The 27,209-nt window shown below is 38.9% G+C and overlaps 1 protein-coding gene across 2 annotated transcripts; it reads right to left on the bottom strand.

Annotated features, from left to right (window-relative positions):
• Positions 1-632: 632 nt before the first annotated feature.
• Positions 633-27,209, bottom strand: ASPA (aspartoacylase). 2 transcript variants are annotated; one of them, XM_033091404.1, is made up of 7 exons: positions 27,089-27,209; positions 24,806-25,066; positions 21,573-21,768; positions 20,128-20,221; positions 18,645-18,752; positions 14,510-14,619; positions 633-2,105 (listed from the first exon to the last, which is right to left on the bottom strand). In XM_033091404.1, the coding sequence occupies exons 2-7, from the start codon at positions 25,039-25,041 to the stop codon at positions 1,908-1,910; spliced, it is 942 nt and encodes a 313-aa protein (XP_032947295.1). In that variant the 5' UTR covers positions 25,042-25,066; positions 27,089-27,209; the 3' UTR covers positions 633-1,907. The 2 variants fall into 2 exon arrangements, with proteins under 2 accessions (XP_032947295.1, XP_032947294.1); XM_033091403.1 differs by lacking the exon at positions 27,089-27,209 and having other exon boundaries at positions 24,806-25,216.

The raw sequence follows: 27,209 nt of genomic DNA on the forward strand, positions 1-27,209 counted from the left end.
AGGACCTGAGGGAGATGAGTGTGGAGAGATGATGGGGGAGGGAGGGGTAGATCATAAAGGGCCTTTTGTGTTAGGAATTTGAACTTGAATAATTTATTATTCTGTGCTAGGCACTGTGCTAAGTGATTACGTGCATTAGCCTACTTATTCTTCTCAACGATCTCATGAGAGGGGCACTTTATTATGATCCACATTTTATAAATGAGAAAACCAAGTCTGTAAACTGTTAGAAATAACCAAAATAGAATAAAACCAAAAGTGGCGAGAGCCACACAGCAATATGTTATAGATTTTTAAAAAAATCCACCTAATTAGGTATTCTGAAGACTATTAAGTATTGAGTCAGAGAAAATTAGACTTGATCAAAATACTATGAAATCTGAAAAAACAGTGGCTTAAATTGCAGATTGTAAATTTTGTAAGTAACTAAAATTTGAAGGAAGAATAAGGCATGCTTGCCAAAATTTACACCTGGGAAAAACTGACCCAGAAAAATTGGACTTGGACATAAAACACAAAGGAACATTCACAGTGGGAGAAGGAAACTTGATAAAACTTAGGTACAAAAACTGATTGACAAATTGAATTTTTACCACAGAATTCAGAAGAAAAAGAGTTTATTTCAATGAAAATAATTTTGTTAAAGTACAAAAATAAGTGCTGAAAAATTAGTGCTTTATAGAACATTGAATATAACTTAATGAAAGAATTAATACACATATATATATTTCAGATAATGTTGTTATGATTTTGGTAAAGACATTTGAAACCATAAACATGGGTCCCAAATCATGTGATAAAAATGCTCTTTACTTGACCACAGTGACCTAAAGGAGGAGAGAGGGGAGGCTCCTGTAGGGGCTAGAAAGGGAGGGAGGCAGCATTTCAGGCCAAGGCCTTTTGAGGGGAAGAATCATGGGAGGTGAGGGATGTGGGCATTTAGGACATGGACAATTTCTTGAAAGAATGCATTTGCATTTGCAGAGATGTGGGCCTGGGTCACATTTCCACTACTGTCCACTGCTCTCTGCTTCTTCCGTCCTTAGCACCTTTGCTGGGGGCCTAAAGACTTTCTCACATGTTGGTTGGGAATGAGGACAAGTGTGTTCTTTCGAAAGAAGTGACAACTGTGAGGAATATGCCCCTTCCAACTTTCCCAAGTTGGGAAGGAACGTTAGCTTCTCAAGGAGCACATGGGACGTCTGGAGGAGGCTCCCAGTTCCCTGAGGTCGGTGCAGAACAAATGGACGTGCCAGAGCAGCGATGCTTTGTGTGGGTTACTATCTGTCTGTGGACAAAGGACCATTCAGAGGTTTTGATTCATTCACAATGTTACCTTTACGATCAGCCCTCATTTCTTGTTCACATTTCATCTTCAAAGGAGCATTTAAAAACCTCCTATGGATATCACAACTCTTGCTAAAGTTTAGAGGCTGGATACTTAATACATTATCATTCAGTCACATAAGAAAAATTTAAAAATCGCCAGTCTGCCCCATTGGTTTCTAGGAGCATTATACATTACTTGAAAACATACATTGAATTCTATGTTCAAGTTAATCACTTTTTGTATATGGTATCTATTTCAATTTAAAAATTTGAATTTAAAGGCTGTTTATTAAGAATGTTAAGCTATCAAAGTATAATGTATAAAAAGCTATCTAGAAATAAGAGATGCACTTCTTTGAATAAGCTATATACACATTATAATACCTTTAAAATATACTCATTAATTTGTTAATTCATTCAAAGAATTTGCCTGACTGCCTACTATGTGCGAGGCACTGGACCAGATAGTCTGGATCTGAACAAGGCGTACACTGAATAAGGCACTGTCCCGCCCTTTGGGGGCTTACAAACTGGTAGTTTGTCAAGATACCGTATAACAAGTGAACTGAAAGTGTTTTCTAATGTAAAGAGGAGCAAAGCCTTTTTGCAGTGAGTGTTAGTTTAGTTGTCTTTGCAAAAGCTTCTTTCTTTTCATAATATGCGGCCTCATTTATAAACACTGGGTACACGGTCCAGTCTCCACCTAATGGAATGGTCTCTCCATCAAGAGTTATAAACACAGGATCCCCAGGGTGCAATGGTTTCCAGTCTTGATCCTTTTAGGAAGCAATTAAAATACATAAATTACATTCTGATTTTCTTCTACTTTAAAATTTTTATGTCAGGCTCTATCTAGACAACTAACAAATTATAGTATTGGATTCTTTTAAAAGAGATACTTGAAAAGTATACATTGAGAAGCATATGAGTGATCTGACGAAACTGAGCTTGAGTAGTTAATTTTGGCAGCAGTTTTAAGAGCTCCCCTTTTAATTTTATAACATGTAATTAGAGTTCGCTTCAATACTGAGTATGCCTTGAATGTTGCCAAAGAGATTTGTAATATTAAAAGGCAAAACAGAATATGTGTCTCCTTTATTGTATGTTCATTCCATCGCTTGCTAGCTGAAGTTAAATTCTGTTCAGCGAGATTTAGGAGCTATCCATTAAGAGCCTTCTGTGTACAAGACAGTAATACTTTGGGAACATAAAAATGAATAACATTGTGCCTGCATATGAGGAGACCAATTCTGATGGGGATTGGTGAGAGAAGGTGGGGTGGGCTGGGAAGAGTCTAAGATGAAGTGGATGTATTTCACATGTGTCCCACATTACGATAACAACTGAGTGATCTGCAAAGTCCCTTCCCAGGAATTTGGACCTTTGAGCCCTCAAACGCCATGTTGTAAATCCATAGGAAACCTACAGCAGTTTTTCTCAAACTTTGATGTGATTGAAAATCATGTAGGGATTTTGTTAAAATGCAGATTCTGATTCTATGAGTCTGGGGTGGAGGCCTCAGAGTCTGCATTTCTAACATTTCCCAGCAGCAGCAGCAGCGGCCCTGGGAGTCTGTTAGAAAAGCAGAATTTCACTCTCCACTGCAGACCTACTAAATCAAGATCTTCATGTTAACAGATTCCCAGAGATTCACATGCTCAACAATAAAGTTTGACAAACATTGCATTACCACAATTTGAATAACTTTTTCCATCCCTTTACTTTCAGTTTGTGTGTGTCATTTGATCTGAGTGAGTCTCTGGTAGGCAGCATATGTATGGGTCTTGTTTTGTTATCAATTTAGCCACTCTATTGGAGCATTTAATCCATTTACATTTTAAGTAATTGTTGACAGATAATGTAGTTATTGCCATATTTTATTTCTTCTTCTTCTTCTTCTTCTTCTTCTTCCTCTTCCTCTTCCTCTTCCTCTTCCTATTCTTCTTCTTCTTCTTTTTTTTTTTTTTGGTTTCAATAGCTTTTTTTTTTTTTTTTTAATTTATTGGGGTGACAATTGTTAGTAGAATTACATAGATTTCAGTTGTGCAATTCTGAATCACATCATCCATAAATCACACTGTGTGTTCACCACCCAGAGTCAGCTCCCCTTCCATCACCGTACATTTGATCCCCCTCACCCTCATCCCCCACCCCCCAACCCCCTTACGCTCTGGTAACCACCAAATTACGTTCCCCAGATTAATTTTCAAACCCCGTGGCCATCCTGTGGTCACCGACTGCCCTCCAATCCCCTCACCCTCCCCCCCACCCCCCACTCCCCCCGCCCATCTAGCAACCCTCAGTTTTTCCTCATTGTCTCCCAAACAGTTTCTGATTAGTTCATTCACTTATTCTTTTCTTTAGAATCCGCAAATAAGTGAGATCATATGGAACTTATCTTTCTCTGTCTGACTTATTTCACTTAACATAATGTTCTCTAGATCCATCCATGTTGTTGCAAATGGTAAGATTTCTTTCTTCCTTATGGCTGCATAATACTCCATTGTATAAATGTACCACAGTTTCTTAATCCAGTCATCTACCGATGGGCATTTTGGTTGTTTCCATGTCTTAGCTATTGTGTATAGTGCTGCAATAAACATAGGAGTGCATAGAGATTTTTGAATTGAAGTTCTGGATTTCTCCGGATAGATACCTAGGAGTGGAATTACTGGATCATAAGGTAGTTCCATTTTCAGAATTTTGAGATACCTCCATACTGTTTTCCATAGCGGCTGCACCAGTCTGCAATCCCACCAACAGTGCACAAGCGTTCCCTTTTCTCCACATCCGCGCCAGCACTTGTTGTTTGTTGATTTATTGATGATAGCCATTCTGACTGGGGTGAGGTGGTATCTCATTGTGGTTTTTATTTGCATTTCTCTGATGGTTAGCGAGGTTGAGCATTTCTTCATATGTCTGTTTGCCATCTGTATGTCCTTTTCAGAAAAATGTCTCTTCAAGTCCTCTGCCCATTTTTTAATTGGATCGTTTGTTTTTTTGGAGTTGGGTTGAGTAAGTTTTCCATAGATTTGTGATATTAATCCCTTATCAGATATATCACTGGCAAATATCTTTTCCCATTCAGTAGGATCCCTTCTTGTTTTATTGATGGTTTCCTTTGCTGTGAAAAAACTTTTTAGTTTGATATAATCCCACATGTTTATTCTTTCTCTTAGTTCCCTCGCGCGAGGGTGTATATCAGTAAAAATCTTACTCCGGGTAATGTCTGAGAAGTTTCTTCCTATATTTTCTTCTAGGTATTTTATGGTTTCAGACCTTACATTTAAGTCTTTAAGCCATTTTGAATTTATTTTTGTATATGGTGTAAGGAGGTGGTCCAACTTCATTTTTTTGCATGTGTCTGTCCAGGTTTCCCAGCACCATTTATTGAATAGACTGTCATTACTCCATCGTACATTCTTGCTTCCATTGTCGTAGATTAAATGGCCATATAGGCGTGGATTTATTTCTGGACTCTCTATTCTGTTCCATTGATCTATGTGTCTGTTTTTATGCCAGTACCATGCTGTTTTGATTACTGTAGCCTTGTAGTATAATTTGAAGTCAGGTATTGTTATACCTCCCACTTTGTTCTTATTTCTCAAGATTGCCTTTGCTATTCGGGGTCTTTTATGGTCCCATATAAATTTTAGGATTATATGTTCTATTTCTGTGAAAAACGACGTTGGCAGTTTGATAGGAATTGCATTGAATATGTATATTGCCTTAGGCAGTATGGACATTTTAACTATATTAATTCTTCCTATCCATGAACATGATATGTGTTTCCATCTATTTATATCTTCCTTCATTCCTTTCTTCAGTGTCTTATAATTTTCTGAGTATAGATCTTTTACTTCTTTGGTTAAATTTATTCCCAGGTATTTTATAGTCTTTGGAGCGATTGTAAATGGGATTGTTTTTTTAATTTCTCCTTCTGATGTTTTATTATTGGTATATACAAATGCAACTGATTTCTGAATATTAATTTTGTATCCTGCCACTTTACTAAATTCATCTATCAGCTCTAATAGCTTCTTGGTGGAGTCTTTAGGGTTCTCTATATATAGTATCATATCATCTGCATACAATGATAACTTTACTTCCTCCTTACCAATCTGGATGCCTTTTATTTCTTTTTCTTGTCTGATTGCTGTGGCAAGAACTTCCAGAACTATGTTGAATAGAAGCGGAGATAGTGGGCATCCTTGCCTTGTTCCTGATCTTAGGGGGAATGGTTTTAGCTTTTCCCCATTGAGTATGATGTTAGCTGTGGGTTTGTCATATATGGCCTTTATTATGTTGAGATAAGATCCCTCTATTCCCACTTTCTTAAGGGTTTTTATCATAAATGGCTGTTGGATTTTATCAAATGCTTTTTCTGCATCTATTGATATGATCATGTGATTTTTATTTTTCATTTTGTTAATGTGGTGTATCACATTAATAGATTTGCGGATGTTGAACCACCCCTGCATACCAGGGATGAATCCCACTTGATCGTGGTGAATGATCTTTTTAATGTATTGCTGAATTCTGTTTGCTAATATTTTGTTGAGGATTTTTGCATCTATGTTCATTAAAGATATCGGCCTGTAGTTTTCTTTTTTTGTGGTGTCTTTGTCTAATTTTGGGATCAGGGTGATAGTGGCTTCGTAAAAAGTGTTTGGGAGTCTTCCCTCCTTCTGGATTTTTTGGAAGAGCTTGAGGAGAATTGGTGATAATTCTTTTTTGAACGCTTTGTAAAATTCACCTGTAAAGCCATCTGGTCCAGGGCTTTTGTTTGTTGGGAGACTGTTGATTACTGATTCAATTTCCGTGGTGGTAATCAGTCTATTCAGGTTTTCTGTTTCTTCTTGAGTTAGCCTTGGAAGGTTGTACGCCTCTAGAAAATTGTCCATTTCTTCCAAATTGTCAAATTTGTTGGCATATAGTTGCTCATAGTAACTTCTTAAAACTCTTTGTATTTCTGCAGTGTCCGTTGTCACTTCTCCTCTTTCGTTTCTGATTTTATTAATTCGGGTCCTCTCTCTCTTTTTTTTAATGAGTCTGGCTAATGGTTTGTCGATTTTGTTTATCTTCTCTAAGAACCAACTCTTGGATTCATTGATCTTTTGTATTGTTTTTCTGGTTTCTATTTCATTTATTTCTGCTCTGATCTTTATTATCTCCTTCCTTGTGTTCCCTTTGGGCTTATTTTGCTGTTCTTTTTCCAGATCCCTTAAATGTGAAGATAAACTGTTGATTAGTGATGTTTCTTGTTTCTTTAGGTAGGCCTGCAAAGCTATGAATTTCCCTCTTAGGACTGCTTTCGCGGCATCCCATAGATTTTGGGTCGTCGTGTTTTCATTTTCATTTATCTCGAAATATCTTTTGATTTCTTCCTTGATCTCCTGCTTGACCCATTCATTATTTAGTAATAAGTTATTCAGCCTCCATGAATTGGTGTGTCTTCCCGTTTTTTTCCTGTAGTTCATTTCTAATTTCATAGCATTGTGATCAGAGAAGACAATTGGTATGATTTCAATTTTCTTAAATTTATCAAGACTTGTTTTGTGGCCTAACATATGATCTATCTTGGAAAATGTTCCATGTGCGCTTGAGAAGAAGGTGTATTTTGCAGCATTGGGGTGAAATGTTCTGAAAATATCGATTAAATCCAAGTGGTCCAATGTATCATTTAAGGCTGTTGTTTCCATATTGATTTTCTGTCTGGAAGACCTGTCCCTTGTGGTCAGAGGTGTGTTGAAGTCCCCGACTATAATAGTGTTACTGTTGATCTCTGCCTTTATGTCAGTCAGTACCTGTTTTATATATTTAGGTGCTCCTATGTTGGGTGCATAGATGTTTACTAGGGTTATGTCCTCTTGTCGGATCGATCCCTTTATTATTATATAGTGCCCATCTTTATCTTTTAGTATGTTCTTCATTTTAAAGTCTATTTTGTCAGAAATAAGTATTGCAACTCCAGCTTTTTTCTCGTTTCCATTTGCATGAATTATCTTACTCCAACCCTTCACTTTCAGCCTGTGTGTGTCTTTTGTTCTGAGGTGAGTCTCTTGTATACAGCATATACAAGGGTCTTGCTGTCTTATCCAGTCAGCCACCCTATGTCTTTTGATTGGAGCATTTAATCCATTTACATTTAAAGTGATTATTGATAGGTACATAGATATTGCCATTTTTAAATTTGTAGTTAGGTTGTTTTGATCTTTCTTCTATTTACAGAAGACCTTTTAGTATTTCTTGCAATGCTGGCTTGGTGGTAATAAATTCCTTTAGCTTATTTTTTTCTGGAAAGCTCTTTATCTCTCCATCAACTTTAAATGATAGCCTTGCTGGATAAAGCAATCTAGGTTGTAGGCCTTTGTTTTCCATCACTTTAAGTATCTCCTGCCACTCCCTCCTGGCCTTCAATGTTTCTGTAGAAAAATCATTTGATAGTCTTATGGGAGTTCCCTTGTATGTAACCCTCCGTCTTTCTCTTGCTGCTTTTAGGATTCTCTCTTTGTCTTTAAGCTTTGCCATTTTAACTATAATGTGTCTTGGTGTGGACCTGTTTGGGTTAATCCTGGTTGGAACTCTCTGCACTTCCTGGACTTGTATGTTGGTTTCCTTCATCAGGTTGGGGAAGTTTTCAGACATTATTACTTCAAATATGTTCTCAATCCCTTGCTTGCTCTCTTCACCTTCTGGTATTCCTATGATGCGCATGTTGTTGCGCTTGATGTTATCCCAGAGGTCTCTTAGGCCATCTTCATTGTTTTTTATTCTTTTTTCTTTTTGTTGTTCCGTTTGGGTGATCTCTGCTACCTTGTCTTCTAAGTCGCTGATTCGATCCTCTGCTTCATCTAGCCTGCTGGTAATTCCTTCAAGTGAGTTCTTAATTTCGGTAATTGTGTTCTTTAGTTCCAACTGGTTTTTCGTTATGATTTCTACATCCTTCTTTATGTTTTCTCTAAGCTCGTTTGTTATGATTTCTACATCCTTCTTTATGTCTTCTCTAAGCTCCTTAAACATTCTTATCACCAGTGTTCTGAACTCTGTCTCTGAGAGGTTGGTTACGTCTGCTTCATTTGGTTCCAGTTGTGGAAGCTTCTTCTGTTCTTTTATTTGGGACGTGTATCTTTGTTTCCCCATTCTGGCTGACTGTGTTTATTTTGATATATTAGGTAGATCCCCTAGAGTTCTTAGTTCTTGCTAGGTTATCTTGTGTAGTATGTGTCCTTTATATTTGACTCGCACCACGTCGTCCTCCTCTGCGTGTGCTCCAAAGGTGAGTCTTGTGTTGTGTACACTGTCCCGTTCAAGAAGATCTTTAATTGCTTCCCGCTAATGAGCAGGTGGGGTCAACTCCTGGGCTGACCTGCCGTGAGACTTGGCTCTGCCCCCCACAGGGCACTCTGCTGCGTGAGGGTTGACCACCCCAATGTGATTTGGCCTCTATGGGCTCCAGAGCCTGCCGAGAACCCCCTCTAGGTGTGTGACCTGCAGGTCAAACCCGGCTGCACTCCGATTTGGTCTGGAGTTGGCCCCCAGATATGCCGAGTCCCGTGCCACCCAAGCTGGGCCCCGGCAGGGAAGTCCCAGAACAAGGCAAATCACCAAGCACAGCAGCAACGACAACAGCAAAGAGGAAAGAAAAAAAAAAAAACAGCCGATAACCCCCGCTCGACACAGGCAAAGATATCAAAGATACAAGACAAAGCAAAACAAAACCAAGCAAAGCAAAACAAAGCAAAACAAAAAGCAGCGACCGTCTCGGCCTGAGCCCATCAAGCAATGACCAGGTTGTCCTCTGCTGTACCAAAGAGCCCCCTGCTTATTGCGCAGGCAGAGCCGGTCACCTGGTGCTCAGAGAGACTTTGGGACTGCAGACTTAAAAGCGTGGGCCTGAGGGGTCTGGATGATAGTCTCCACAAAGTCAGTGCAGCTTCTGCCCTTGTCCGCACGTATGCACACCGAGAGGAGCACCACCAGTCCTTTGTCCAGAGCTCGTGAGTCCTAGGGCACTCCTTCAGTGTGTGTGTATGGGTGCGGGCGGGAGATTTCTGATCTGCTGACCGTGCCTCACAAGCTGGGCCCCGGCAGGGCAGTTTCAGAACAAAGCAAATCACCAAGCACAACAACAACAACAACAACAAAGAAAAATATCAAATACGTTCACATGCAAAACCACCTGATAACCCCACTCGACAGAGGCAAAGATATCAAAGATATAAAGACAAAGCAAAACAAGACAAAACAAAGCAATACAAAAAGCAGCGACAGTCTCGGCCTAAGCCCACCAAGCAATGTCCAGGTTGTTCTCTGCCGTACCAAGGAGCCCCCTGCTTATTGCGCAGGCAGAGCCGGTCACCTGGTGCCCAGAGAGACTTTGGGACTGCAGACTTAAAAGCGTGGGCCTGAGGGGTCTGGATGATAGTTTTTACAATATCAGTGCAGTTTCTGCCCTTGCCTGCACAAATGCACACTGAGAGTGGCACCACCAGATATGTGACCAAAACTCTTGAGTCTTAAGGCACCTCTTCAGTGTGTGTGTGTGAGTGCGGGCAGGAGATTTCTGATCTGCTGAAAGCCCAGAGCTGCGTCTGCCTCACTGCTGATCTCCGGGTGTGTCTCGGCCGCTGCACCCACCCCACCCTAGGCAAGCCAGGAAGGGTGGGGGCTGGAGATGGAGGGGTCTTCACTCTCCCAGCCCAGCCGTGCGTCGCCCTCTTCCCGCAGGCCAGAAAAGGTGGTGGCTGGGGGTGGAGGCGTCTCTTCTCTCCTAGCGCAGCCAAAATCACGCACACTGCCCAGTCTGCCTGGGTCAGGGCTGCCCGTCAGGCTTCCCAAAGCGTGAGCCTTAGATACCACTTCTCGGTTCAGGGGCCGGTTTAAGTCTCTGGAAGGGCGGGGTAGGATTGGGAGAGCAGGGCGGGGGGGAGGGGCCCAGGTATGGAGACTGCGCCCCCCGACCGCCGCAGGGCGCGCCGACTTCCCGGCGGGAGAAATCAGCCGTAGGAGCAGGGAAAGGGCCTACCCCCGGTCTCTGCGCTCTCCGCTCCGCCCGGGATCCCGTGCTTGCCCGGCTCCGTGGTCCTCGGTCCTCGCCCCCGCCAGCTGAGGCTCCGCTGGGGGCTGGGCTCTCCCGCCGCTGCCGGCCGGGCGCTCCCACGCCGCTTCTCCTCCTCCTCTCCTTGCTCCGTCCAGTTAGCTTACCCCCAAGAATTTCTTAGCTTCAAGCAATCCACGAATCTCTCCACTATATTGTGTGGTGAGCGAAAATTTCCTCGATGGGTTATAGTTCCCGTTTGCAACAAGATCTGGAGGAGAACTCAGAAAGTGCGCCCTGCTGCCGCCATTCCTATGACGTCACCTCTTCTTCTTCTTTTTTTCGGTCTTAAAGAAGTCCCTCTAAGATTCCTTGTAATACTGGTTTGGTGGTGATGAACTTCTTTAGCTTTTTCTTGTCTGGGAAGTTCTTTATCTGTTCTTCCATTCTAAATGATAGCTTTGCTAGATTGAGTAATATTGGTTATAGGTCCTTGCTTTATATCACTTTGAATATTTCTTGCCAGTTCCTTCTGGCCTACAAAGTTTCTGTTGAGAAATCAGCTGAAAGTCTTATGGGAGCTCCCTTGTAGGTAACTAACTGCTTTTCTCTTGATGCTTTTAAGATTCTCTCTTTGTCTTTAACCTTTGGCATTTTAATTATGATGTGTCTTGGTGTGGGCCTTTTTGGATTCATCTTGTTTGAGACTCTCTGTGCTTCCTGGGCTTGCATATACATTTCCTTTGCCAGGTTAGGGAAGTTTTTCATCATTATTTCTTCAAATAGGTTTTTGATTCCTTGTTCTCTCTCTTCTTCTGGCACCCCTATGATGCGAATGTTGGTATGATTGATGTTGTCCCAGAGACCCCTTAAACTGTCCTCGTTTTCTTGGATTCTGTTTTCTTTTTGTTGTTCCAATTGGATGTTTTCTGCTACCTTATCTTCTAAATAGCTGATTTGATCCTCTGCTTCATCTAATCTACTGTTGATTTTCTCTAATGTATTTTTCATTTCTGTTATTGTATTCTTTATTTCTGAGTGGTTCTTTTTTATGTTTTCTATCTTCATTTTTATGTTTTCTATCTCGTTGTTGAAGTTCTTCCTGAGATTACTGAGCATTCTTATAACCAGTATTTTGAACTCTGCATCTGATAGATTCTTGTCTCCATTTTGTTTGGTTCTTTTTCTGGAGCTTTGTTCTGGACATGTTCTGGACATGTCTCCCTATTTTGGCTGCCTCCATGTGTTTGTTTCTACATATTAGGTATGGTTGCTATGTCTCTTCACCTTAGTAGAGTGGCCTTATGTAGTAGGTGTCCTGTGGGGCCCAGTGGCACTGTCTCCCAGTCACCAGAGCTGGTTGCTGCAGGTGTATTCCTTGTGAGGGTTGTGTGTGTCCTGCTGTTGTAGTTGAGCCTTGGTTGCTATTTGCATATCAATGGAAGGGACTGACCCTCAGGCTCATTGGTTGTGAGGACTGCCCATGACTACAGTGGAGGAAGTATTATGCAGGGGTTGACCCTATGGAGCAGGATTCACTTTAGCAGGGCTCTGGTGCCTGCCCTGTCTGCCCTTTGGGTGTGTTGTCCTTGGAGGCAGCCAGGTGATGCTCCAGCTAAGTTCAAAGCTGGCCACTGGGCATGCCAGCCCCAGGGCCACCTGGGAGGGGACCAAGTTCAGCTGCAGCCAGTGCCCTGCTTGTGGCCACTTGGCATGAACCAGAAATCAATCCACAGATGGCTGCCACCCATGCTGTGCTTGAGGTCCCTTAAGAGGCCAAGCAGCAAACCAAGGTCAGTTGCTGCTAGGGCGGGCCTTAGGGCTGCTCAACCAGAGGTACGGGACATGCTGAAGCCAGATGCTGCTTGTTTGGATTTTGTGAACTTTTGAGAGACTTTAGGAAAGTCCGCAGCATGACCCAAGGCAGGCAGTTTGTATGAAAAAGCCACTGGAAGTAGCTTAGGTATTCCTGAAAGTTGGGGTAGGGTGGGGTCTCCGGAAATTACCAGGGCAGGGCAGATGAACGGTGATAGCCAATCTGAAGGAGATTCAGATACAGTGGCTGCCTGCATCTGCATGCTGGGAAGGGGGAGGGCTCAACAAAGAACCAATGGCTTCTGCTAGCTCCTTGGTCCGGGGAGAAGCTGCCTCTCCAACCCTCATTCTGAAGCCAGGAAACTCAGTTCCTCCCCGTATGTCCCTGGTGCCTTCTGAGCTGCTGCCCTAGTGCTGGAGCTCAGAGCAGGTGAGACCATCAGTGAGTAAGTCCGTGTGCAGGTCCTACAAGAGCGCCTGGGAGTGCAGTAACCTTCTGTCCCACCCAGCCACAATCTCTGCTAGTTTTCACAGCCAGATTATGGGGATTTTTTCCCCCAGGAACCCTGGGCTGGGAAGCTTAGTGTGGGGCTGGCACTCACTGCTTCTCTGGGGGTGGCCTCTGCAGCCGAGATATCCCTCCCAATTTTTAATGGTCACACGTGGATGTGGGACCAGCATGTTCCATGTTTCTGTCCCTCCTACCAGTCTCAAAGTGGCTTCTTCTGTATGTCCTTAGTTGTAGGGCTTCTGTTCAGCAAGACTTCAGGTGATGCTCTAGGATGGTTGTTTTGTAGTTTAGTTGTAATTTGAATGTGGTTGTGAGAGAAGGTAAGCACAGCATTTACCTACTCTGCCATCTTGACCAAAACCCAATGATTTATATATTGTTTACTTATTCATGACCTCTTCTCCTGTTAGTATGGAAGCTCCATGAGGGACTTTGTCTGTCTTGAATCTCAGGGCCCAGAACAGGCTTAGAGTCACTCAGAGATATTTATGAAAATAATTAACCAATCAATCCTTCCTGTAGAATACTGAGCCTTTCCTAATTATCTATCAAAACTATCCTGTCGGATTTTTAAGACCTACCACTACCCTGTTTGTTACTGATCTTATTAATCTCACTTCTCTGCCTCCCCATGATGATTTTTATTTACCTCACCTTGAGGAATATAAAACTTAAAAAATCCTGTGTTGTAGCCAGTTATGACATCATTATCTTGGCCTCTGTGTCTTGTACTTGCTATTTTTCTTACGTGTAGTGCTTTCCTCTTTTCTCTCCCCCAATCTTTATCTTTCTTTCCTTTCAAACACTGCCTAAGGCTCCTTCTTTATCTTTCCACCTGGATCCCACTAAAGTACAAAGAAGGATTTGCTCCACTAGTGTGTATTTGGGGCCAGGCTACTTTATTAACTTGTAAGTCTGGATGACTATTATTAGGGTCATTAAATAGGAGTTTGAGCTGGATCAGTGGTTTTCCATCCTGATTACCCAGTCCAAAAGATCAGATTATCTCAGAGAGGGGTCCTGGCATCATTCTTTTCCAAAAGGCTCTCTAGGCAATGTGTAGCTCCAGACTAAATAATTCACCAGGTCTCTTCTACCTCTGAGGTCTAACAGTACTTGTAATGGAAATAGATATTTTAGCTTTTTGGAATCTTTGCTCCTTCTGCTTTTAACTTTGCATTTCCCAGATTCAAACCTCCTACACTCTCCAAGAGCATTTTCTTCCTTGTCCAAACAAGACAGGAGTAGATATCAGGGTTCTGAGAAAACTCAGGGAATAGAAGCAAAAAAGATTCCAAAGAAAGAGATTTTGATTTTTTTGCTCTAACTTATTCAGTGGTGATCACAGGGAGGTGGCAGCAATGTGGTCAACTGCAAAGAACATTAGCTCTGGACCTGCCATTGATATCTATGTGGCTATGGGAAGAATTTAACTTCTGAGCCTGCTTTCTTATGTTAAAATAAATATAATAATTCCTATCCACTGCACTTGGGCAGGGATTTCACCTTCCCTGAGAGGCCTTGTCTGACTACCCCTCCCCACCTCATTATTCTGTTATAGCATCTGGTTATCTTCATTTCTAAATCATACTTTAGACATTAGTATGTCTAGACTACAAATTCCACAAGAATATAGACCATCCAGAGCCAGCACAATAAAAATTTATTGAGTGAAGTTCTGCGCAACTTACCTACACTGCATTGTGCTTGGGGATACAACAAATGAGTATGTAAAATGCTTCATGAACTGTAAAATTCTACTTAAAGGTGGGGCCTCATTATTTGGAATATTTTAAAGAAACAGCAAATATTACCTGCAGATCAGGGTGGATAATAGCCGTAATTTCTCCATTTTCATTCCTGGGATAATCAACTTTTTCCATTATTTTATAGACTTCAATAGTACAAGGAGGAAATTCTTTTCCTATGACAAAAACAATATGTATAAATAGCAACTGAAAAAAAGGAAGTTCATACTTTAAGGGAAGAACAACAACAAAAAGTGAAGATAGAAAATTACATATTGAATGTCCATTGGAATTGAAAAAAAAAGGAAGATAGACAATAGAGAACAAACACACTATTTCAGTTAAGGATGTTCATAAACAACACTAAAGAAGATGTTCTCAAGTGATTCTTATCAACACACTGCCCCCAACTACACTGATGGACACAGGAAGAAAACAGAACTTAAAAAGCCAGTGTGGGAGAAAAAGACACTAGGACTGAGAATCAGGACATTTGGGCTCGAATCTCCTAGCTATGTAGTTTTGAGCAAGAGGCTTAACTTCTCGAGGTTCACTTTCTTTACCTGTCAAATGAAGGTTTTGAATCAGCTTATCCTGGAAGGCCCTTCCAGCTTTGATAGTCTATGATCACGTATCTTCAGGAGGACTTCCAGCAGGTTAGGGGACTTCAGCATTGTGCTCCTTCTCTTAACTAAGTACATAAAACACTTGGACAGCTGCTGAGCTGTGAGATCTTGGGATGCAGGCAGTTTGCCAACAGTGACGTCTAACTTCCAGAGATGCAGCTGTATTAAACACCCAAATGTCCAGAAACTTGGAAAAGGAGTAGTTTACATGTATACCAGGCAATCTCTGAGCAAACAGGATGAACTTTCATGCAGTGAAGGGCCCATCGTGTGCTATGGTTGCATCTCAAAGGAAAATCTTCTTTGGCCCTTAGAGTAGAAAATGCAGCCAGGGTTGGAATGTGGACAATTGTGATCACTTCTGTATCAGTTACCTTTTGCTGCCTAACATACTACCCCAGCATTTAGGAGTGTAGGACAATGACCGTTTAATTTAGCTCATGATTCTGTGGGTTTGTTGGGCAGTTTCTCAGGTTTAGGTTGACTTGGGTGATTTCTGATTGGCTTGCTCGTGCATTTGTGGTGAGCTGGCAGGTCAGCTGGAGGCTGGATGATCTAAGATGGCCTTACTCTCATGTCTGGCATTTGACTGTCAACTGTTGCTGCAGGACTATTGGCTAGGGTGTTGGAGTTCTCCACCTCATAGCTTCACATTCTCCAGCAGGATAGGGAGGGTTGATTCACATAATGGAAGTACAGGGTTCCCAGGACAGCAAGAGACCAAGCCCTGACGTGCAAGTCGTTTTCAAGCCTCTTCTGTGGCACAAAACAAGTCACGTGTCCAAGCCAGATTCAGGGGGTGGGGAAATAGACTCCATATCATGATAGAGGGATCTAAAACATCACATTGCAAGGACATGAATTCAAGGAAGGGAAGAATTGGTAGTATTTGTGTAATCTACTATACCTTCCAAGGTAAAGATGGAAACTTATCAGATGTCATCTCTTTAAACCAGAAGGTCCATTGGGAAGAAAGCAAAAAGTGTAGAACACAAGAGTATATTTTTGCTACTTAGAATCTCAGAATTGGAAGGAGCCTCAAACGCCTAACTTCCTTGATGCTTGAGTATTCTCCATATCTTTCTGGCCGAATGGTCATCTTACTCAACCTTGAATAGCCACACATAGTGTGGTCCGTTCCATTGTTGATCATCTTTATTTACTAGAAATTTCTGTCTCCAGGTAACTTTGTCTCATTGATTCTATTCTGCCCTCTGAGTCACGGAAAATGTCTAATTGTTTTCCAATATAACACTTCTGCAAATCTAAAATAAAATTGCCCTAGGCCTTCTTTTAGCCATTCTAAGTATTCTTAGTTCCATCAGTCACTACTCATATGTAGTCACATCCATGAGGATATATATGAAGGTACTTTTAAAACTGAAGTTCTATGTGCATCTTAGGGATTGTTCTTATTATGTCTTCCAAACTCTTCAAAATTCTCAATTCTCACCTTGTCTAATCTCTACTTAATAGATGTTCCTTCTGAAATATGGACTTAGAATTTATTCACAGTTCTTCAAGTGTTGTTTATCTAAGGCAGAAAAGAAACCATAACATCCCTCGTTCTGGGATTTTTTTTTTTTTAACATAAAAGCAAAACTGTGTCCCCGATGTATTTAACCTAAAACATTAGGTTTAGACAATTGTTTAAGATTGTCAGGACTTTTTGGATCCACCTTCTGAACCAGATATTTTCCTGCAGGCTTCCTGCTACCCATCACTTATATAAGAGCATGTCACTTATGTCCTTATCCAAGTTACTAATAATAACTTTGAATAGCACAGAGCCACGGATGGAGCTCTTCCATGCATTTCTAGAGACTTTTCTCTAGGTGGTTATGATCAGCATTCTTTGGTTAATGGCGCCCTTTTCATGTGAGTTAAAAATCCACCAAGCTGGATAGTCTAAACTAATAGTGGTTTAAACATTTTGAATTACAGAATCCTTTGCTTAAATGAAATGTAATGTGGAAGAGCAATAAAACAGACAGAAGAACTGCCCTGGTTAAAGCCAGGTGAGGGTGCTATCCTGGAGCTACTGGACAATGACTAGATTCCCCACGCCTATGGTAGTAGGAATCTGTGGACTGTGATTTGAAAAGCATGTTTTCCCACTCAGGTTTGTGGTCTTCTACTGGGTGCTTCATGTCTTAACGTATTGTAGTCCCTTACTTACTCCCTGAAGGGTTTCTTGTGAATAAGTGTGACCTTCCCAATACCAGGCGCATTAGACAGTATAGAACCGGTCCTCAGACAAAGGTGGTGAAAACCTGATTTTCAGTCTTCCTTTGTAGTCAAAGGATTCCCAAGCACAGAAAACATTTCTGTGATTGCAGTATGGTTCACAGTCAAAGGTTAAGGTGTTCTATTCCTCATGGACACTGAACTGTTCACCAGCTTTGTCACTATAATGACCCATTCCTCAACAACAATTTGAATTCAGCCTGTCGGAATAATTATTTACATAAGATGCCTGTTTGATTTTATTTTAATTGTAACTTAAAATATTTTTAACTAAACTTTTTTTAATAATTAATAAACTTTATTTTTTGGTTGCAGTTTTAGATTTACCAAATAAACGAGCAGATAGTACAAAGAGTGTCATATATCTCCCACATTAAATTATTTCATAATTAACAAATAATACATGAATACATCATTCTTCTTGAAAATAATCAAAACAAAATTAATCTGGTTTTTCCCCTTTCCTCCCCAGTAATTGCTATTATCGGATTGGTGTGTTTTCTACTAGAACTTTTTACGTACATTAACATATATATGTATATGTATTCTAGCAAGTATTTATTATTATCATTTTGAAGGAAATTGGTATATTGTATGTTTCGGTCTGCAACTTGCTTTCTTTAATTAACAATGTGTTTTGAAGATCTTTCCATGTTAATTTAACTGTTTACCAACTTATGGATATTCAGGCTGTTTCTATTGTTTTGTTGTCACCAACAATGCTGTGATAACCACCCTCGTATATAACACATTTGGTGTGCGTGTGCTTGTGTTTCTTTGAGATGTGGAATTGCTAGGTCATAGGATTTGTGCATTTTCAAAAGTGGATACTATAAAATTATTCTCTAGCATGTCTTTATCATCCTCTTTTCCTATACCCTTACCAACACTTAATATTATCAGATTTTAATATTTTCCTACTCTAATAAGAGAAAATGGTTTCTCATTTTAATTTGCATTTCACCGTTTACTAGCGATGTTGGACATCTTTTCATATGTTAATTGGACATTTGTATCTTAGTATTTCTTTGTATTTTAAAATGGAAATTAATAGGAAAATAAGGACTTTATTTGGGGAGCTTTAATTGGTAGCTGCTTTTCTTGAATATGTCTATTCTGGTCATTGAGGAATGGCTGAAGTGAATGAAAATTTTTAAAAGCACTTAATATCATGAGCATGGCAAATCTGACCTAGGTTACCATTGCTATTTCAATGTTTAGTGGTTAAGTCACTTTGTGTGCTCATCACACTTCCCTTTCCTGATATATTTACACACACACACATGCACACACTAACAATTAAGGTAACAACTCCTCCTACTACTTACCTTTATTGAAATTATATATAAAATCAAGAGCATGTTTAATTATTTTTCTCATTTGATTCAAAATATCAGCTCTCAGAATCCCTTGAGGCTGGGGACCAACTTCTATACCTAGATACAGAGTGGGAGACAGTCACATTTACATAAGTATTAGAATGTGTCATAAAATCGAGCATGTTCATATATTAAGATCTAGAATCCCATCATTAAAGATTGGTAAAAAGTTAGACCATTTAACATCATGGAAAATATTTGAGACATAATGTTAGGCAAAAAAATAAAGCAGAACATTTACATGTACACGTTATATGCATAATGAATACAGACTGGGAGAGAACATGGAAAAAAATCAGAGTTGTCTTACAGTTGGAAGATCTTGGGGTCATTTTTTTCTTTAAATTTCCTTCAATATTGTCAAAACATTTTAAATCATAATATAGTAAAAGAGTAGACAATTATATACTGCAAAATAAAAAGTTGCCAAACATATCAGTAGATACTTACGTATTCTAGCTAACAGCAGTATTGACCCACAAACATCATAGACCAAGATTGCCCTTTCAAGGTTTGGACATTTTATGCTTTACTTGGTGTCACAGAGAAACAGGATCTCTATCCCTTATTATTAAACATTTGGTTTGTTTCAAATAATTACCTAAACTTGTATATTTAGCTTGCTCCAACTGATCTCTTGATTATGCCCCAAAAGTATCAATAATTGAATAATCAAGATAACTTTAAATTTGCTTACATTGTTTGACAATTCATTTTTAAATTAAATTGTTCTTGGTGAAATTATCTGAGATGGAACTTAAAAGATTTTAAGTTGTGACAGCAGTTTTAATGATTATAATGTACTCTGCAAACAATTATGCTAATAGGTAGCTCAGGAAAGAGAATGGGATATAGAAAAAAGAGACTATCCGTCTGAGAGGGTGTGTGAGAGTGCAAGCTTGCACGTTGGAGGTTATCAGAAGGTAAAGATGAGTTCACAGCCCAATAACTGACAGGGCAAACAAGTGAATGGATAACAAACAGTTTTGGGGAGGCCATTGCAAGGTAGGTGCTGAGTGAGATGTTGGGAGAGGATTTTCCATGGGTCTTTTTGTTTCTGCACATCTTTTCAGAAAGACACTGACTGCCTTGGTTCCAAATTACTTTTGAAGAATGTTTGCATAGTGAACAGTATTGGAAGACAGGGATGACGTCTTCCTTGGAGCAAAAGGCAGGCATGTTAATTGTGCACTATAAAAAATTCAAGTTCCCTCAGCCCATTGTTTCCCTCCTGGAATGCAGAAGGCTGCTCAATGAAACAGAGGAAATTTGATATAGTTTGAGCCTGCCTGGAGTTCGTTTGCTTATTACTTGACAATCATAAGTCACAATGATACATAAGGCAGCTATAAATACTCCTTAAAAATCATTTTCTCAGAGTTTTATTTAGGACATATTTTGTTTAGTTGTGACAATGAGAAATATGACTTACCAACAGGATACTTGGCTATAGAACGAGTGGTTGCATATTTGAGTGAAGGATGGTCAATAAGATAAACGTAGCAGGGCAATGGAGCTAAAGAAGTCTGAAAAAAATTAGAAACATCTTTCTTATTATGTCAAGACCGTATGCTTTGTTCTTTTTGCTGCTAGGGAGTCAATAATGCTTTCAATATGTTTTACTACATTAATTAGGATTAGTAAGACAGCTTTATGAAACATACCCTAAAATCCAATGTTGTTATTATAGCTTTTAAAAACATGTAAATGAATTACATAGGAAATTGAATTATACATAGCTTTCTGGGTAAAATGCACATTAAAATTCTCCCGAATCATGGTCAAAGAATATGAAATAAATTTTCCTCCTGAATGGATTTGGTTATTTTTGTTTTCATCACTGGTTACACTTACTATTCAGCTTGGTATTGCTCTCTTAAAGAATTCTGTTTCTACCCCATGGTCCAGGTCTCTGCAGAGGCTGGGTAACTCCCCCTACCTCCACTTATTTGAATGAGAATTCAAGACAGGCCTCTCAGTTTTAATAACTGTTAGCCATGCTGCTTCCATGCCCGGCAACCAAAGCATTCAGCTCTCCTTCAAGGTGCAACAAAGAATAGGATTTCCTGCCAGAACTACTGTCTAGTTATTGTCAAAAACTCAAAGGAAACAAAAATAATAGTTCATCTTTACCATCTGCTAGGTATCAGGCTAAATGCTTTAAATACTTTACCTCATTTAAGGCTTTGAACAGCCATGTGGGGTAAATGTTATTATGTCAATTTTGTAAAACGAGGAAAGCAAGGTTTGGGGAGTTGAGTATCTTGTCCCAGTTAGTGAATGAGAAAGCCAGGATTTGAACCCAGTTTCTCCTAGTTACATGGGTGAAACTCTTTCCACTGAATGATCTTAGCTCTCTGGGAGGAACGATATCCATTATACAGAAATAAGCATACAGATCATCATTTGTGTTTTTGCTTGGTTGTTCTTTTCTAGCAATTTTTCTCTAGCTATAGGCACTGGATTGCTGAATTTTTCATCTTGTAGATTTCTGGCCTTAAAATGATTAGTTATATGAAGTACTGAAAAATCAGCTGTCTATTGGGATGTCTGAATCAAATGGAGAGAAGGGCAGGACTAAAGAGAGCCAATCTTTTCAGCATTGTTCTTTAGTCATCATTAAATGACTATTTCTTAGGCTTCCTACAACTGTAATTGAACTACTTCAACCCCACCATTTAAAATTTTGGTATTAATTTACTCATTTCTTCTCCTTTTTCTCCTGCCTGTCACGACTGCCTCTATTCTGGGGCTCTTCTCACTTCCCCATCTCTCTTGGACCCTCCCTCCTGATACTTTTCTGGTTGTTTTACATCTATAATTGACTTAAAAGTACAGGTCTTATGCTAACTTATAAATTAATAACATTGACATTACCTGAATATAATGAAACATCTGAATTAAAAAGTCATTCCTGGAATCTTCAAGAATAAGAGTACACCCCATATTAGAAGTAGTGTTGTGAAGGTCAAAAATAACGTCACAGGAATCTTCACTATCTTTGGGGCCAAATAAATGATTTATTTCTTGAGCCCTTCTCACTTCATATGGCAAATCCTCTGACATTTTTTTGCTGTTATTAGCAGAAAGAAAAAGATTAACAACATCTGTGGGTAAGATTACATAAACATACAATAAGAACACAGTATATAAGGAACCAGTTGCCAAACCTTTAATATGAAAAATCTGTGAGTGACGTGGAAACTTATTTGAAAACTTTAAAAATTAAAAATTACATTTCTTTTCCTCCATTTGATTCTATGTAATGTTGCATTGGCATGCTTGCAAATAATAATAGTTCATTTATGTGGCTGGCCAAAGGAAGGACGTTTCAAACAGAATTTACCATTTGACTTCAACCTCGAACAAAACTAATCCATTAGTTTAATCAACAGTTTCTTAGTAGGTATGTGCACTAGGCTATTATGGGGCTAGACAGTCAAATGAACCAATTTTTTTTTTTTGCCCTCTAGCTAATGCTAGTGCACAAAATAGTCAAACTTAGATAATGCTCAGTTATCTAATTAAGGATTCTTAACTGAGGTCCAGGAACCACGAGCGTTCCAGTGGTCCAGGGACAGGTTTTATAGACAAGTCTGTAAACCCAGAGAAAAGTGAAAATTTTTTCAGGTATATGCATATATATATATATATATATATTTTTTTTTTCCCCTGGGATAAGAGTTAATAATTTTTATTGAATTCTCAAACAAGCCTCTACCTGTCCCCTTCCCCACTCCAGCAATGGTTAGGATGCATTTTTTTCTATACATGATGATGCTTTAAATTTATTTTTTATCATTACACCTCTATAATTCCATCTATGTTTTTCTATTTCCTGACTATTTTTGCTAGTATCTTCAAAGGACCTACAGTTTGCACCTGGGTAATTTCTGCCAGGAATGCAATCAAGAAGGTGGAGCAGCCATCTTTTTGACTAGGAAGCAAAAACTATGAGGACATAAGCGGCATGCTAAGGATGGTGCAGTGGCGAGAGAGAAGGAATCTGTGGCATTGATGACATTATTGAACCACTATACCCCTGGACCTACTCTTTGTGAAAAAGAAACCCTTATATGTTTAAGCCACTGTTTTCAGTTTCTATTATATGCAACCATAGTTCCTAATTGATTCATATGTCTTTTAAAAGTTAATTCATGAAACAACTCCATGAGGTCCTCCCATCCCCATCTGATTTGCTTCTAATTCTCCCTCATGTGAGGAAACCACTAGACACCCAGTTGCTCAGAGTCAAGGCTTGAAGTCTTAAATGATAAAGGATGCTTTGAGTTCGCATGCCTGGAGTCCAGATCCCAAAAAAGAGTCCCAAGGGTGAAGCTGAAAAAACAGGCAGGGGCAAGATCCTAAAGGGCACATCAACGATACTAAGTTACTTAAATCTATTCCGGATAGGCGATTTTGGCAGAATTTTCAGCAGGGGAGATACACGGTAAGATTTCCATGTTAGGATGATCCCTATGGCTGCTACCGTACAGAGAATCGATGGCAGGAATGATTGGAGTAAGGCTGGATGCAGAAAGATTCTTCAGGGGGCTACTCCAACTGTCCACAGAAGAAACAAACTTAGGTAGTGAAAATGGAGAGGAAGATTGAATTTGCAAAATACTTGCAATTGTTCAATACTTGAACACTTGGGAAGACTAGTGACCTACTAGATGTGGGAGATGAGGAACAAGGAAGGTTCTAAGATGATTTTCATAGGAGATTTGGTCGGTAACAGTGCTATCAATGAGAGGGGAATGCAGGAAAAGGAGCTAATTTGGGACAGTGACAGGAGAAGGTAATTAGTCTTAGAAGTTTCCATAACCATAACCCGAGAGAGAACTGTTTAGTCTCTGAATAGTGTTAAATATAAGAAATAGAACATGAATTTAATTTAAAAGACTGCTGTCATTAAAATGGATACTACTGAGTGGTCATAATAAGAAAACTCATCCTAATCCATTTCAGAGTTGTTTGGACGTTAACATGTCAACGAAAAGAGTTTTTCTTCAACAAGTTCTTACTTGTAATATGAGTTAGTTAATAGCTATTTGAGGTGAATAGACAAACTTTAATTGTGTTGACATACCTCAGTCATGAAGATAAAGCATTTCTGCAATTAAAACGTATGCTAGCAAAAATATGATTTGATATACAACGTATGACTAATGTATAAATGCCCTGGAAAAAAAAATCTATTCCATAAAGTGAGGCATGTTTGTACTAAAAGTAGTAGCCATCTTTTGATTTGTGGTGAGCTTAAATTTAAGTAACTTTCTAAACTCAAATTAGAGTTTATTAGAAAATGAGTACATAAAACAGTGCTATTAGTTGTTCCTGTCCCCGTCTTAAATCTTAGCTAATAGTCTGCTAACTCCTTGAGGGTAGAAACCATTTTTGTACATAGCATTGTACTCCCACAGTGCCTCATGAAGAGTAGGTGTTTAACAATATTTTTAGGTAAATGAAAAAAAAACTGGTAAAAAGCAAATACTTAGAGGTCTATATACCAATAGTAGTAACTATAATATTGTAAACAGAGACAAAGATAATTCATAAGAACATACTTAGAGTGTCATGGTTGCATACTTTCATTAAACGAATATTAATCAAAACATTACACTTTCCTTAACTAGAACTTTATGCACTACCATAAACATAGCTGCATAAAAACATAGTAGTGAATCACCCAGAAAGCTAACAAAAATGTACCCAAGTACAGTGGCCAAACACTAATTTAATGCGAAAGACTGTTAAATTTATTTCTTTAGAGATAGGATTAAAAATAAAAACCTTTGTTATTTATTGTCTCAGTCTGTATAGGATACATTTAAGAAGAAAATCAGTTAAGAATAGTTCAATGCTTAAAAAGGTTTATAAAAGAGCACATGAACGCCCAATTTAGAGAACTGAGTGATTGATTCATAATGGAATGTGATTAAAAATGAAAGTAATCTTATTCACAATAGCGACTATATGTATGGACATAAATAACATGTACATTTACATATACATGTTCTCTCCCACACATACTACTTTACACACACACACACACACACACACACACACACACACATACACGCACACCCCACAAAATATAGTCTTACCCAAGATTTTCAGGGTCAAAAACTCGATTCAGGTCACAGTCAATATATCTGGTACAGTTCTTCACTGCTCTTGGGTTGGTGATAAATGGTTTCACCTCAATCCCTGTTCTCTGAATCTCAGCGCCGTTCTCTAGCCAGTGCTTAACTAGAAATACTCCTGTTAGCTCATTCCCATGAGTTCCTCCAAAGATAGCAACCTTTTTTATAGGATCTTCAAAAACGTGACAAGAAGTCATTTTATCTAGTAGTTTTATCTGATGTCTGCAATTCAGAAGAGAGGAGATCGAAGAAAGCTTAATTTCTTAAGAAAAGTTTAGAAATTTAAATCTAAATGAAACTTTAACCAAAGTACAAAGTGCAGAGTTCTTTTGAGTGGAGTATATTTTAATTTTCTCTTACAAGTTCTGAGCCCTGTTTATTATAGGAGCACTCCCTTCTTTAGCCCTGCCCTTTACCATATTTGGATTAAAATATGCAGAGATCAACTAGAGTTACAGCTGTTTACTTAACTTCTAACTCCCTCAAATGGTTGGTAGATCTAAATGCAATAATAAATTAGCAGCTCATACTAATATAAAAATTGTTTTCTCTTCAGCTGGATGTCATCTAATGGTGCTTTCATGACTATTTGTAGTAATAAAAAACAGTTTATACTTTTTTAATCCTCAAAAATAAAAAAACAAAGTGGCTCATAATATGCATATTATTCAATATTTATATTTCCACTTGCATTTAAAAACATTTCTTCTCTGAAATAAGTTCAGGTACTTTTCACCATCTGAGGGCATTTGAATTTCATCTCTATAAACAGCCAAAGGCAGATCCTCAGAGACCTCCTCTGGAATGGCATCCTTTCTTTCAGAACGCTGTTTTGTTTTTTTGTCATCAGAGACACAAGAACCAAATCAATGATCACTGGGACTTAGAAAGCTCTTTGAAATATGCTTCAATTTCTTTCTCATTAAGTTTTTTGTAATTCTGTATCAACTTCCTTAGGCATCTTTCTCACTTTTTTGCCTTGATACTAAAAAGAAAGAAACTGTTAGTAATTTTCAAGTTTTTGTAATGCCTGAAAATGCCATAGGGCATGCTGTATATACTAACCAGATTATATGAGTTTATGCAGACACAGTAAGCCTAATTTACTGGCAGCAGAGACTCTCCACTGGAATGTGTTACTCAAAAGAGGGTCTTGTTAGGGGAAATTATCCAGAATACTAAAGTGATTATATTCCTTTGGAGAAATGATTCTGAACCAAATCCAATTTTATTTTATGCTCAATCATCTAGAAAGTCAAATATGTTCAAGTACTGGAAACACTATACACTAGTACTAGTAATGCCAGCTTATTTGAGAGGTACAAGAAGAGTAAGTACTTCATTGCAACTGCAGAGTAGTGTAATCTATACTGTTTTTCTGCATATGTTATCTTGGTTCATTCATATATTCACTTTATAAGACAGGATGGGTTAGTTATTGACATCCCCATTGCAGGGGTAAAGGAAAGATAGTTTAATATACTTGAAGTTTCCTCCGCTACCAAGAGAATAGTAGGCCTTGGACCCAGGTTGCCCGATTTTAATATTAATACCAGTGTTTTTCACAGAACAATAGGGTGCTGCCTGTTATTTTTGGCCTTCCCCAAAGTTCTAATTTGCTCATTTGGAATTCCCATAAACAGTCACTACAGTGTGCTCAGGAAAAAACAAGCATACAAACAAAATACATGATGGAAATACAAAATGTGAATACTTCAAAACATTTAATAAACCAATTCCTCTGTTCTTCCTTTAAAGGATTATAATGCAGAAATAGAGAAAGCAAAATAATAAAATCTACATTTACACATTAAAATGACTGTTCTAAGAAAAAGTCCCACGTAGCCTTTGATTTTCTACCCACATCAATGTACACTGAACACTACAATGTAGAGATGGTGAAAACAAGCATAAATGCAAACAGATGATAGTTATTGTTTAGTTACTTTGGTTTTAAGAGCAGTAACTATGGTGAATTATTAACTCTTGATCATGGTTTTGTTTTGTTTTTCTGCTGATTTGTGGTTAATTCTGCCCTTTGCCCCAGTCTTTCTGGAAATGCTGCTTCAGTTATTTACTCATAGCTGGCACCAATGACTCGTATTTTGAAGCTTCTTTTATGGAATTTTAACAGATCAGCACTTTGAAGCACATTTAACATTCATAAGTACAGTTTCCCTTACATGCAAAATGAACAAGTTTTTTTTAGAGTTTTAAATTTTAGTAATTCTCTCCCATACTTACCTTGTTTATTGTGCACAGAGATTGTCTTCTGTGGAAGCTTTATTAGAAAAAAGGAGAGCATTTCTTTAGAACTAGAGCAACAGCAGCTTTTCATACTCTTATACCAAGTTAACTTCCAAAA

The sequence above is a fragment of the Rhinolophus ferrumequinum genome, chromosome 21 (assembly GCF_004115265.2).
Source record: "Rhinolophus ferrumequinum isolate MPI-CBG mRhiFer1 chromosome 21, mRhiFer1_v1.p, whole genome shotgun sequence".
Classification (NCBI taxonomy): domain Eukaryota; kingdom Metazoa; phylum Chordata; class Mammalia; order Chiroptera; family Rhinolophidae; genus Rhinolophus; species Rhinolophus ferrumequinum.